This window comes from Pyrus communis, chromosome 7 (genome assembly GCF_963583255.1).
Source record: "Pyrus communis chromosome 7, drPyrComm1.1, whole genome shotgun sequence".
Classification (NCBI taxonomy): Eukaryota; Viridiplantae; Streptophyta; class Magnoliopsida; order Rosales; family Rosaceae; genus Pyrus; species Pyrus communis.
In genome coordinates this window covers 2941371-2956053 of record NC_084809.1, presented here as the reverse complement: position 1 = coordinate 2956053, position 14683 = coordinate 2941371, and the positions used below count along the sequence as shown (strand labels likewise).

Sequence of the window (14683 nt, the reverse complement as noted above, 5' to 3'; positions counted from 1 at the left end):
TCTGTTCCGTCATGCACTTACCAAATGCAAAACGGAACAACCATCCCATTCTGTCTTGTGCTTACCAAACATAACACGGAACATCTGTTCCTTTTTGTCATGTCTGCATACCAAACGGTACCTTAAGGCACAGTCAAGTAGGTTGCTCACAACACCCACATATTCAATCTCGATCTCACTTGCACTGTTGGGACGTCCCGTTCATGTGGGACATCAAACCAACTATAGTCTTTGTCTGTACTATTCAACTCCCCCTGAAGAGTAGAGTGGGCTTGATTAGTGATGAAAAACATCTCGATTTCGGAAAACGTGACGTTCATGGTGACATAGAAATGCTTAGTAGGTGGATGGTAACATTGGTATCCCTTTTGTTGGCTATTAAATCCCAGAAATACACAACGAACAACACACGGATCCAATTTACTTCGTTGATTCTTGTGAAGATGCACATAAGCCACACATCCAAATATGCTGGGTGATAATTGGAGAGAAAATGGTAGAGTGACATAATCCGTCAAGACTTCCATGGGAGTTCGGAACTTGTGAACTCGAGAAGGCACTCGATTAAGGAGATAAACGAAATATATAATTGCATCTGCCCAACAAGCATGAGGAGCATGAGCCCTGATTGGAAGAGCACATCTAGTTTCCAAGATATGTCTGTTCTTACGTTCTACCACACCATTTTGTTGAGGAGTTTGAGGACAAGTAGTCTCATGAAGTATGCCGTGCTCCGCGAAAAATTGTGATAATTTAGAATTAAGATATTCTCCACCATTATCGGATCTAAGAACTTTGATAGGAAGAGAAAACTGATTTCCAATCATACGATAAAACTGTTGGAAAATTTGCCCAACGTCACTTTTTTGGTTAATGGTATAGAGCCAAGCCATTCTGGTGCAATCATCTACAAAAATAACAAACCACCGAATACCATAGCGCCTCGCTATTGGTGGAGGACCCCATACATTAAAGTGAATTAACTCAAAAGACATTAATCTTTTATTGAAGCTTAAATGGTAAGAAGTACGATAACTTTTTGCAAGAATCTCAGTGCACTGAAAATTCGAGTATGAAACACCATTAAATAAAAACGAAAGTAATTTTCTTAAATAACTGAAAGATGCATGTCCTAGTCGACGATGCCATAACCAAATTTGTTTGATCTTGTTATTGTGACCACTGCTCACTTGGTTGACTCGGCCCAGTACCACATCATCCACATAATATATCCTTCTCCTGTTAGTACCACACCCAATGATCGCCCGTGTCTGGATATCCTGTAATAGGTAAAAAGTGGGAAACATGAGTACAACACAATCTAATTGTTCTGTAACTTACTTGACCAACAAAAAGTAAATGATTCGACAATGAAGAAACAAGAAGAGTGTTATGCAAAGATAGAGAGGGAGTAAGTGTGATGGAACTCACTCCTGTAATTAGAGCAATTTCACTGTTTGTTGTGATAACACTCTCCTTGAATAGCACGATTAAGTGGTGAAACAGGAATTCATTATACGTCATTTGATCCGTAGCTCCGGAATCAATTATCCAACCGGAATCTCGTTTAATGGATGCTGTGAATGCAATACCAATTTTACTTGAATCGTCATAACCATAATTTATTGAAATCTGTACGATTAAAGATTGCATTGGACCTGTGTCTTCTGTCGGTGCAACAGCTGCTTTTCCCTCTGGACCGTGGACTGAGAAAACTGTCTTGGGCCCTGTTTGGCCTGCTACAACAGCATACATTGCACGCGAGTCTTCAACAACAGCAGCCATTGAAATCGTGTTTGTAGACCTACTTTGTATAGACTTGGTTTGTATGGGAATTATCTCACCGCTTTTCTTTTCTTCAGCCATTGCATGTACTGATTTGTGTTGGTTGATTTTGTTTGCAGCTTTGTTGTTTCCAAAGCCACAAGGGTTAGGTTTGTGGGTTCCAGATTTTTTCAAAAACCAGGGTTTGTTCATAATGCACCCTTGGTTGTGGATTGTACGGTGTTGAGTGATTTTAGGGTTGGTTTTGGGAAGAGACAGGTCGGAACCTGCCCCTGATGCCAAGATAAAGATAAAGTGTTTAGGGTTTGAATTGTATATATTATTCTTTTCTCTAGGAGGTAAATATATAGTTGTACAATATCTCACATAATAGGAAATAAGAATCTCAGTTATACAAAGAATCAATTAAAGGATTACATTCCTAAATTATATGGTTAACTCACACCAACAGTTCGTACTTAGATTACATTTCACTGAAGAACACATTTCTTACAGAAAGGGAATTGTTACTAGCAAAAATAAGATCACATTCTTGCTTATAAGATCACATGGTTTGATAAACTACCACAAGGTGCCTTAGTGGTTTGGGGACGAATTCCAACCCATATTTCACTCGGCACATCTTGAGTTTGATTTCTAGGGTGAATCACACGATGATAGCCAGGAAGGTTGAAATGCTTTTCTCGGCTAGCAAAATGATGGACTGAGGTGAGGAAATCACCCGTTGATTCCTTTTTAAAGAATAATATCACATGGTTTGATAACATTTGTGGGGGCAAGGCATGGTGTCTTCTAGTTGTTGGGCTTCGGCCCTCCGTAGTTCACGCACCAAAAGAAAAAACTAGGGTTTTCCCTTGTATCTCTGTATAAGACATCTTAAAGCCAACAAAATATATCTGCTCAAAGAAAACACAACAAAAGATAAGGCTAGTTGTTTGGAAAAAGAAATAAAAAAACTGCTATGGAAGTCGGCGCTGACTTTCCACCAGAAAAACGAAAAAAAGTGGATGATGACTCCCAAATGAGCGTGAGAAGATGGGAAGACCTGCCTACGGACATATGGTTCAAGATTTTTTCCAGTGGCAGCTCCGAATTAACGAAAGCACTTGTTCGTGTTCGTTGTGCCGCCATTTCTAATACGCTGCGTTCCTATATATGCAATAATTCTGTGCTTTGGAGTACGCTTGATTTTTCAGTCATGGAAATAGAGCCAGTTTATGATTCTCCGTCGGTTCTGAGTGGTGTTTCAAAGGCTTTATTGAGTCTCAGTCAAGGAAACGTGACAACCTTAGTTTCCAGTCCCTACTTGGGTGACGATGCCTTCATTACCTGTGCTGCTAAAAGGTGCGTAATTTGGCCACATTTTTTAATTATTTGTAATTTTATCGTCAGTAGATGGATTTTAGGGTTTTAATTAAGAGTACAAATGGTTATAAAAAAATGGGATTATTAGCTAATGTTGCTGTAATTATCATCTACTTGTTTAGTGATAATACTCTTGTTTATCTGTTATCGTTTCAGTTGAAAGTATAACCAGGAGTCTTGTACAAACTAACTTCATCTGATGTACCCTTGGAAAACACATAACCTACTAGTATAGGAGATATAAATATACGATAAAAATGTAGACCTCGTTTAGTATCTCTAATTGAATTGAATTAGATGACTCAAGTTTAGAAGAAGAAATGGATGCCAACTTCAAAAGTTTAGTAATCATGGAGTACGGCTAAACTAGTCTCAAGTTGGACAAAACATGCATGTTGACGTTCATTTCTTCACTCGACATAAATATAATGAATTATCAAATTCAACAATTCTAAACACCAACTAATGCCATACAAAGATAATGATAATTTTGTGTACTCACTAATGTGTATTCACCTTTTGGTTTTGTTCAATGATATTTTAACACATGTAAAATATGGACATGTTATTTAATTTTCTTGAACTTATAAAAAGGAACACTTAACATTTTTTAATTGGGCCAAAATGGTCTTAAATAGTAATACAAACAGATAACATGAAAAATTGTTATGTCATTGATATTTGATTGACATGTCATCAATATTCAATTTTGATTATTTCAACAATAAGAATTTGATTTCTGATTATTTTAGCAGATCGTCTATAAACTTAGAAGATAATTTGAACAAACTCTATAACTGTGTATTGACAAGGTGAATGTCTTGATGACTAATTGTTTTCCTGAACCAATCTCATGTAGATGCCTAAAGTTAAAACGACTGGTTCTTCCAAGTTGCTTCGCAATAAGCGACACTGGAATATACGAGTCCTTTCGCTGCTGGAAAGACCTCGTGTCGCTGACAATATCTCCAGATAATACAAATTTCCCGTACCTGTTGGAGCAGATTTCCAGCAACTGTAAAAACTTCAGTGAACTTAAACTTATGGGTACTTGTCATCATGGCTTTGCTTCAACCCTAGTTGCATATCTTCCGAAACTGAAGGTTTTAAGCCTCCGGTGCACAAAGTTCACGAGTAGCGATTTACACACTGTATTGGATGACCTAAAACAGCTACAAGTTCTCAATATTTCACATTGCTTCTGGATAAAAATTAATTGGATAATTCTTGACAAGGCTTCTCGGTTGCAGAGTTTTATAACATGCATGCAATCCGATCGTTGTATCGTTTGCCGAGTTTGTTACCAAAGGGACAAGGAGGACAGGTGGCATGAAGATGAGGTGGACTCCCTTGCTTTTAATATATGAATAGTTACTATGAAACTAATAATAATTAGTTTTGTGGGAAAATAGAACCGATTTCTTTGGACAGCTCGATATATAATGTTGAGGTTTCAATTTAAATGAGATGGATTGTTTCTTTGAACATTAATTTGTTGGAAAATAATAGTATTTTCAGGTTTATTAAATTATTTGAGTTTTCTTGTTAGGTTATGATTCGAGTCGTATATCTTGCTTATTAGAAATTAAGATTAGTAAAAATGTAGTCCTCAATTTATAACCGTCTTAACATTCTCGTTTCTTTATTTTTCCTTTTAGTAAAATAGTCTTTATAGTTTGTTCATTAGAATACTCTAATTTTTCACTTCCTCGATTTTTATTTGAAATCTACGATCATTTGAGGACTCACCATTTAAGCATATGGTCCCATGCACACCTATTCTGAAACTGTCCATATACGAGTACCAGCACAACTAACACAATTTCACCGTCTCAATTAAGGAATGTTAAGGTTTCATCTTAACCAATTAACAATAACAGGATTAACCAAACTTTGTTTAATGCAAAGTGCCTCAACTTTTCAATACGAGACAATACTATATTTCCTCGCATAAACAACAAAACCCCATCGTGTCATCACTTCCCCTCCCCTTCTTTGTACGCTCCGTATATTTGACCAACGCACAAATACAGGTTTTCTAATTTTCTTGGCCCAGTTTAGTTACACAATTACATTAATACCCTCTGCTACTTTCCCTCTTTCTTCCGTTAAGACCGTTAAAACCGACCCAAGTACATAACGCCACACTTCAGCTGAAGCTCTGAGAGAACCAAAAACCCAGTTGATATATTTCCGGAGAATTCATACATATTTAGATAGTAAAAGAAAAATGGCTTTTTCTGGTGATTTTGGAATCTCTGCAATTTTTGGAACTTGCCCTTTTAAGCACCACCACTCTCTGGGAATCTCTCTCCAACCCTCCAAGGTTTGCATTTTCCCCCTTTTATTTTTGCTTCTTTTTCTGCAAAAGATTTGAAATTTCATGCATTTATCCAACTGGGTTTCTAGATTTTATCTCCAGTTGCCTCATACATTGCTGGAAATTCCCAAGTCTTGTTTACAATTTGATTTTCCATGGCTAGTGGTTCTGTGTTAACTTGTCGTTGTTCTGTCTATTTATCCTTTTAATGTCAATTTATGAAAATTTAATATGAAAAGAAACATTATTGGATGGAAATATTAAAGCAGCAGCTATGTAGGTGTTTTTTTCTGGAAGGTGAATGGTGGGACAAATTTTTTATTGCTTTGATTATGTAGGTGCTGAGATTTTGCACTAATTTTCCCTGCTGTCAAGTAAATTTTAGAAATTTGGATTTGACTAGTTTTTCAGATTTCATTTGAAGAATACCTAAACCGGGCGGTTTGGGAGTAACGCATAGCGCCTGATTCTTTTGTTTAGTTTTGTTGTGAAAGTGAAAATATCTGCTCATTGCAGAGGAAGAAATACAAGAATGGTGTTTGGATTTATGATAAATTGATTTCTGATATGTAATACTAGAGCGGGAGGATGTTAGCCAAGTTGATCAACATGCTTCAACTTTTTTCTGTCCCTTCGTCTTCCTTGCTAACCAAATTCCTTGCTTGAAAGGGGGATCTTTTGATCACTCTGGTAGGTCCAAGGCACTTCTCTTTCAAGATCTGAACCACTGGACTTTCAGTACAAACACGCTGGTGTTTTTACTGATTTCGGTTCTATTAGATTGATCAAAAATCCTCTTAAACACCTAAATTTGTCATAAGGCTTCAACTGCAAGGATGTGATGTTTCCCTGCACATGTTTTTACTGAATTATGTTGTATTAGATTTGTCTAACTATCCTCTCAGACACATACTGCTGTCATATGGCTTCAACTTCAAGGAATTGTCTATATTTCAGGTCTGATGCTCTCTCATATGTATGCAGGTAAAATGTAACGGATTCAATGGCGGAGGCAGTTCGCTTGTGATGAATCAAACGTCTTTCTCAAATCTAGTTTGCTATAGCTCAAACTCAAAGTGTCACTATGACCAATCATTTGGAATTGAAGGAAACAGTGAACTCCTTCCAGGACCTATAAACCAAGAAACAGAAGGCTTTCTCCTCAATGCTATAAACATGAGCTTTTTCGAGCGCTTGAATTTGGCATGGAAGATATTGCTCCCTTCACCATCGACCCGAAGGACTTCCAATGCAAAGATTGCAAAGCAGCGGTTGCAGATGATCCTCTTCTCTGATCGATGCACAGTAACTGATGAGGCAAAACAGAAGATTGTGAGCAACATTGTCGGAGCTCTATCCGATTTTGTGGAAATAGACTCGCAGGATAAAGTCCAGCTTAGTGTCTCGGAAGATCAGGACCTAGGCACCGTGTACTCCGTTACAATCCCCGTTCGGCGTGTGAAGCCCGAATACCAAGACGCGGATGATGTTGAGGGCATACCAAATGATGAAGACATGGATACAGGGGAAAAATCCGGTCCTGTTGATTTCAAGTTTGATTTCCACATCCCTAACAAATCTCCATAAAGTCAGTTGTTCGTTTGAGTAAATTAGCAACTTCTTTAAATTAATGTTTGAAATTTTGCAGTGGGTCTCTCACCATCCAATTTAAATCATTATCTTTTTCTCCAAAAATTACTTGAAAAAAAAAAAAAAAAAAAAAGAAGAAGCTAAACATATGTAATAGGCCAAGATTTTGTCTTTTTCGATTTTTAACTGGGAGCAACAGATAGAGGCGAGAGAGAGAAGGGGGCATGCAACTGATAGAGGAGAGAGGCAAAGACAGAATAGGGGGATTTTTTTGTAGTATTTTTATAGATTAGTTTATAATGTTAACGATTTTGATTATAAACACAAAGTATGAACTACAAATCACCTTCTAGATAGCCAAGTATTATTCAATTGTTAAACCTAAAATAAGGAGGATAATTGGAGATAGTTCCATGCCATGCATCTTATATATATATATATATTTTTTTTTTTATACAACGATATATTTTACACTAAAGGAGAGACCAGTCAGTTCGGCTAAGCTACACAATGAGCAAACTAATCTGATATCGAATTCGCCATCTTGAATTGAATGTAAAAATAAATAATTAAAGAGTAATAATAAATAGAGACAATGAAAATGAAATGACACTTAAACCTTATATTTGACAGAAAAATGAGAGAAATTCGATTGGACCATGATTAACAGTTGTTGTTGTTGTTGTTTTTTATTTATTTATTTATTTTTTTTATCACAGTGGTCAATTTAAAAGTACCAGACCAATACGTAAAAAAAAGTTCGGCAAAAAGAGATATCATAATGTTCAGAAAATATACATTAGGACTTAGGTTCCAATGAATACGATTCCTAAGAAAGTAAGAAACTATTCTTGTGTAAGAAGGAATCCTCATAAAAGAAGGGAAACCTGATAACACAAGGGAACCGAAGTAACTTCCTTCCTAGCCCTTGTGGGACTAGGGTTTTTTAGTTCAGTTTGTATATAATTAGAAGAGATCAACCTCCCGAAGCCTCTCTGATTGCTTAAACATAAGAAACAATGAAATTACAATGGAGGTGGTGGCCAGAAAAAGGAAAAGAGAAACAGCAATGGAAGATGTTGATTTTCGAAGATGGGGAGACATGGAACCTGACATATTGAGTGAGATTTTTAAGCGTCTCGGCAGAATCTCAGATTTAACTTCAGCCATTGTTTATGTTCGTTGCAGTGCCGTTTGTAGCACATGGCGTTCGGTTATTCTTGACTACTCCTCTCGAGTTTTTACTACACTTGATTTGTTAAGGATGAAAATAGATTTCATCCCAAGCCAATATAAACCCTATGTTTATGTTACAAGCAAGTCTGATTTGGCACTGAGTCATGTTTTGAAGGTTTCATTGGGTTTCAGTATGGGAAACATAACGAGCTTATTGTTTAATCGCAATTTATATGTCCCCGACCATCTCTTAATTTATGAAGCTGAAAGATGCCCTAAGCTGAGACGATTGGTTTTGCCAGATTGGAACAGAATAACCAAGACCGGAATGTGCAAGGCCCTCGGCTGCTGAAAAGACTTTGAATCGCTCACGATTCCTGCCCTAGAAGATCCTCAATACCTCATGGAGGAGATTTCTAAAAACTGCAAGAATTTCAGGGAACTAAAGATCATTCAGGGTGAGTGTACTAGACTATTCGCTTCAACCCTAGTTTCATCTCTTCCAAATCTCAGCGTCTTAAGCCTCCAGTGCACGAAGATGAGAAAGGAGGCCTTACTCGTTCTATTGGGAGGCTTACGCCACCTGCAGGTTCTCAACATATCGCATTGCCTTGTAATTGATGTACCTACGCCTCGTTACTACGAAAAAATTCTTGACAAACTTGATCCGTTTACTCTTAACATGGTTTCTCGGCTGCTAAGATTTATAACCTGCACGCAATTAGATCATTGCATCATGTGCCAAAGGATTAGGGTGGATATGGGGATTATCAAGTGGTATAAATATGAGGAAGGGCTTTGGAAACAAGATGAGGTCAACTCCCTTTCTCTTTAATTAGTATATTTTCCGTCGCTGGCTACGAGCCTAGGACATCAATCAAGGCAGGCTCCGGCAAGAGAATAAGATTGATGAGATCTAAGTTCAAGAAGTTCGGCCACTATTTAGCTAGGTCTGGTCCGCGTTTTTGTTCGTTCGTTTGTTTTTTGATTCAAGTTCATCGACTTTTTCTCCTCAAATCTTACCCCCATAAAATCAATGTTTGTTCGAGTCGATTAGTATCTTGTTTGGATTGTTATGTGTTGTAAGGAAGCTGAGCAAAATATGCTTTATAAATGAAACTTTGATACAATACTCAACTAAAGCCTGATTCATTAACTTTTCGTTCTGAAATAAATCAATTCAAACTCATTCGCATATTTACTTCTCATGTCATGTCATGTTGTATTCGATCCATTTACTTGTTTCTCCTAAGCAATAATAGGCTTCCGAAATATCAAATAAAACCATATCTCACAAATATATCTTTGTTGTGTCTCGCAATTAAAAATTAACACAACCGCTTAACTAACGTGTTATTATCATGTCAACTCCTTACATACTGCGATTTGAAGCAGGCTTTACCCAAATAGTTTCAAGTAAAAAACAAGCATGGGCGTTTGAAGGATTTTTGGTGGTTGTCAAAAATGGGCTTTTGAGGTTGGACTCTTTCAAATATCCTAAAAGCCTTTTTCAGATAAGATGATAAATCAGAGCAACTACTTGTACTCTGCTCTGAGCTCTTCTTCCTCGGAATCCTCCTGCCCTTGCTTTCATGGCTTCCACTTACTGCTACTCCCTTTCACTCCCTCCCATTCCCAACCCACCGAGCCTCAACAAAATCCAACTCCTACGCACCAACCTTCACACCCCAAACCCCTTTTCTTGCCCCATTTCTACAATCCGGAGCCCCGTAATCCGAGCTTCCAACTCGTCGTCCTCCACCTCAGTTCAAGACGAAGCTCGAAAGCCCAGCGAGGAAGCCATGAGCATCGACAATCTTCGCCGCTTTGTTAAGCTCAACGTAGGCAATTGGCAAGGTTCCTTCTTTGTAAGTATCTAGTTTGCTCTCCAAAATTTGTAATGTGTTTGGTTGCTGAGAAAACGAAGCAAAAGATGAGAAATCAAAATGGTCTTTTGTTTTATATTTTGTTTATCAAGGCTGCAATATTTTTAAAACTTCTGAGCAAAATGCATGTAATTTTGTTGGGTTGGTTGGTCCTTAATTTGGTTTCTGGGATTAGTTAGTGAAAGATTGAATTTTTGTTCCTGCATTTTCTGGGCAGCCAAACATATAAATTATGTTCATTTAAGAGGAATCAGATGGGTCCTCATGATTGATTAGTTCTGATTATTTATTAGTTTGAGTGGTTTTGTAGCAATTTGATACTGTTGGGAATCTGTTGCATAAAGTGAATACAAAGCTTGCAGCTAGCTCTTATGGGGAAGATGAACTCATCAGTCTCATTCAAACGTAAGTTTCGGATGGGCGAAAAGTTTTAAGATTGGACAAAATTAATTCTGTGTAATGAATGTCAGTGAGCATTATTAATTTGTTCTGATGATTTGATGATATCATGCTTTGCAGATTGTATATTAAGCAAGCTCCATCAAGCACTTCGTTTTCTGAATTAGATGATGAGGTGGAGTGGGCAGAATACAAAATTAAAGAAACCAACATGTTTACCGTGGACAAGTATCAACAGGTGAAGTTTTCCGAGTGACTGGGGATAGGATCGCTACTCGGTTACTGCCAGTGAAGATATAGCTTAGAGATTAGTTGTTGTGATGAATTGTTTTCTGTTGAACATCCATTGTGATTAGTCTGCAGATTGGCTTCTTCCCCAATGAGAAAGCGTTTTCACTAAGGTACCAGACGGCTGGGATGTTAGAAACTGTGTTAAGACAAGGGGTTCTTGGGGAAGATGACACCGGTGAAGAATCACCAAAGTGAGTGGTTCCTCCCTCAAATGATGTTCTTTATGATTCCCTTATGAAACTATAAACAATGAGACTATAGTAATTTGCGTAAAAACATGTTTCTCGTCCATTGGTGTGTCGACTTAAGGTGCATTTGGTCAACATGTTTCTTGTTATTCTGCTTGAGCTTCTTGTTTCTTTTATTTCATAATATATATTGATCTCCGTCGCATTTCTAACTGAAATTGTTTTACTAACCTTATATCTATTTGTCTTTTCAATATTGTTCATTGTGTAGAAATCTAAAGCTTCCTTCCCGTCATCCTGCAATTGTATGCGAAAGTTGTCTGCATTCACTAGAGAAAGATATGCGAGTAAGAGCTTTCCACATCATGGACCCAAAAGGCATTATTGAAATGATTGTCATCTTCCTGGAGGAAAGAGGAGATGGGGCAGTTCTTCCTCCTGCCCTCGACAATAATATGGTAAGTTTCACAAAGAAAGTTAGTAGCACTGAAATTTGGGTTTTTATAGTTGCATTTTTGTTTTTGGCTGTGATGTATAAAATTAAGTTTCCTTTTAATGGTATCAGGAAAACACAGACAGGATTGTGCCATTTCTTGGTACGTGGAAAGGTCACTCTGTAACAAAACGAAGCGGTGTTTATGGATCAACAACGGCTGAAGCTGATACGGTAGCGACACTTGAGATGGATGATAAGGGCCAAGTGATTCAGGTATCTTCCACTCCAATTAAATCCCTCTTGAAAGAGCGTGGAACGTAAAATCAAAATGCTTCATTGATAAAATTGCAGATAATCAAGGAACTCATTACTCAAAAAACATAAGGATACCTATTATTTTTGGTTTATAATTTGCTACGTATCTGTCTTTTCTTACATTTCATTTCCCATCATTCATAAATTATGTCAGGGCATCACTTCCACCTCCGCTGCGGGTGATGTTACCACTAATGTGCCTTGGACAGGAATCAAGTCGGACAACTTGATTACTTTCAACGGAGGTTACCAGATGACTCTATTGCCCGGAGGCATGTACATGGGATGCCCATGTGATGTGGGAAACAATGTTGCAGAATCATTGTCGTTCCATTTGGAGTTCTGTTGGCTCGAGGGTCCTGCCAAGAGACAGAGACTGGTTCGTACATACGATGTTGAAGGTCAGGCCGTCTCCACAACTTACTTCTACGAGACAAGAATGTGATATCTCCATCTCCATTGTAGAGGCATGCTTTTCGAAAGGGCAAATGGATCTTCCATCCACGGTTTTGCACCGTTCTGTAGAACCCCATTTGATGAGCCAATTTGTATTTGCTTGAAGCCTTGGAACTAGTTGAAGAGTTGAGACTAGGAAATGTATACCGTCCATTGTTGTAAGAGAAGTGTATATTGTTTTTGTACGTATCTTGCCATTAAAAGGTAAAATTTTTAGAAGAAAGGTGAAATTCTCTGCTCCTTTTATGAATCTTTCTCAAGATATCAATTCCTAATTGAAAATTACAGTAGCTTATATTGTCGTAACACTGCTCAGCTCCTTCCATGCAAAGAGTCGCTCCCGCTTCCACTAAATCAAAGCTTAACATACATACATAAAGATCCCGTCAAAATCACAAAAAGGAAAATCTCTATCTGCGTATCAAACTATTGTTAGATGGAAAGCAGGAACTCCCGTTTCCGAGGGAAAGGGATCCTCTCATGATCATTTCCTTTTAATCCATCAAATTAGGGAATTCGTGTTGTTAAAATTTGATCTAACAGCTGAAGTTATTATAACTTTTAAAGTAAGTCCTTGTTTGTAGTTGTTGGATCAAAACTTCAACGACACAAATTTTCTGATTTGGTGAATTAGGAAGAAGAGATCCAGATCCCTTTCCATTTCCGAGTAAGAACTCCTGCTTTTGAGAGGAGTTAAGTACTATTCACGTCGTTATATATTTTTGTTAAAAAGGGAAAGAAAAGTGAATATTTGTGGCTAAACAAATTTGATTTTGTGCAACCAGAAATAAACATTTCTTCACAAAAATTAAATACAAGTTGACAATTTGCAGCTTGTGATGGGGCCATGTTGTAATCCATTCGCTCATATGATGTAACAACATGAGGAGCACGAATTAAGATTACTTTTTTTAGAGCCAGGACATACAGAGATTCGTCGTTCAAGAGAAAAATCTGGATCTTTCATTTTGTATGTGTGAACCAATAAAATTGGCTAGTAAGAACCATAAGATTTAAAATGAATGGTCTAAATCTCTGAATCATCTAATTTCGAACACAAAAATCCATAGAAGATCTTAATTTGAGGAGCACAACTTGGTTGAAAATCTTGAGATATGATGTGTCCCTTTGCTGTTGCTGCCCCCAACTACCAAAATATGCAAATCCAACATCCCCACCAAAGTTTAATGCAACTACTCCAAGTCCCACCTTTCTGCTTCTATTGGTATGGCGGTGTCTACAGTTGGCATACTTTAAACTTTCTGGGTTTCCTCTGACTCAAGTCACACACACGTCATACATGAACTTGCACATGAAATGGATTTTCACTCAAAACTCAGCTATGCACTGTTACGTTGTTTTGAGCCGTCTGCCTCTTTGCATTTAAGTTCAAGTTTCTAATTTCATAACTCTTATTTTCACCTCTTATACTCTTTTTTATTAGCTACTGAATTTAATAAATCAAAGAAAAATCAAGAAACCGAATTAAGCAAGGTAGAGGGTCAAAGAGTATTACGGCAATACTACTAGCATGGCATCCGAGGTATGTGAAAGTTCATCTCCAAGATTGAATGTTGTTTTATTTTTTACTATTTCAACGATATTCTACTCTTAACTCGTTCAAATAATCAAAAAAATATCATACTCAAACGTATAAGATGACACATTTCCGCTCCAACTAACCTAACCAGTCAAATATCCTATAAGTTAGTAAATTCCACACAAAATCCTTCCAATGAGAACTAATTTATTTATTTTTGGTCAATTAAATGAGAACTAATTTCCATACACGATACTCGTGGTGTGGATTTGTAAAGCGTACGAAGCAAGCGAATCCAGCTGTTTATAAATTGACCTTTTTCTCAAATTTCAAAACATGTGCAAAGTGCAAACCTTGCGTACGTCAACAAATTTAACCATCCACACGTAGTTTTATAGCTAAACACAATATTATTATTTTTTATCAAAATTGTTAACAAATATTAATGTCGATTTTCGAATTTTCTTCAATGCGACTGCTAGAATGTTCTTTTCTGCATGTTTTGATCAAAATTGAATAATTGTCAAAACTTTTTTTTTTTTTTTTGAGAAAATTAAAATTAATTTCGTCGTTACAACTAAATTAGTTGTTTTTACAATTATACATAAAAAAGTTTTGACAATTATACATGAAAATTTAGTTGTAACGACGAAATTAATTTTAATTTTCTTTAAAAAAAAAAAAAGATTTGTCATACATGAAAAATATATATATTGTTGAAAACTGAAAGCGTAGCGTGCAACACTTTTACTATTTTTCTTTTTAATATTTTAATTTTAGATGTCAAAAAGTCAGAGCTCATTGGCGGTTGCTTGCATCGGCTGATAATATAAAATGATCGTGGCCTCACACAAAATAAAAGAAAATTAAAGAAGGTGATAAATGATAAATTTAAAATTTAAAATATAAGAATAATAAATTAATTTTTTGGTTGGG

The 14683-nt window shown here is 36.8% G+C and overlaps 4 protein-coding genes across 4 annotated transcripts; all 4 read left to right on the top strand.

Annotated features, from left to right (window-relative positions):
* Positions 1 to 2746: 2746 nt before the first annotated feature.
* On the top strand, positions 2747 to 4517 carry LOC137739335 (F-box/LRR-repeat protein At3g48880-like). Its single transcript, XM_068478895.1, has 2 exons — positions 2747 to 3129; positions 4010 to 4517. Exons 1-2 carry the CDS (start codon positions 2747 to 2749, stop codon positions 4515 to 4517), a joined length of 891 nt encoding a protein of 296 aa, XP_068334996.1.
* An 863-nt stretch (positions 4518 to 5380) lies between these two features.
* LOC137739334 (cell division topological specificity factor homolog, chloroplastic-like) lies at positions 5381 to 7057 on the top strand. Its single transcript, XM_068478894.1, has 2 exons — positions 5381 to 5476; positions 6455 to 7057. Exons 1-2 carry the CDS (start codon positions 5381 to 5383, stop codon positions 7055 to 7057), a joined length of 699 nt encoding a protein of 232 aa, XP_068334995.1.
* Positions 7058 to 8090: 1033 nt separating this feature from the next.
* On the top strand, positions 8091 to 8588 carry LOC137739333 (F-box/LRR-repeat protein At3g48880-like). The gene has a single exon (XM_068478893.1). It carries the CDS (start codon positions 8091 to 8093, stop codon positions 8586 to 8588), a length of 498 nt encoding a protein of 165 aa, XP_068334994.1.
* A 1138-nt stretch (positions 8589 to 9726) lies between these two features.
* Positions 9727 to 12345, top strand: LOC137740955 (uncharacterized). The gene is made up of 7 exons (XM_068480759.1): positions 9727 to 10104; positions 10433 to 10527; positions 10642 to 10759; positions 10885 to 11003; positions 11272 to 11458; positions 11566 to 11709; positions 11906 to 12345. The coding sequence occupies exons 1-7, from the start codon at positions 9829 to 9831 to the stop codon at positions 12194 to 12196; spliced, it is 1230 nt and encodes a 409-aa protein (XP_068336860.1). The 5' UTR covers positions 9727 to 9828; the 3' UTR covers positions 12197 to 12345.
* The last annotated feature ends 2338 nt before the right edge of the window (positions 12346 to 14683 follow it).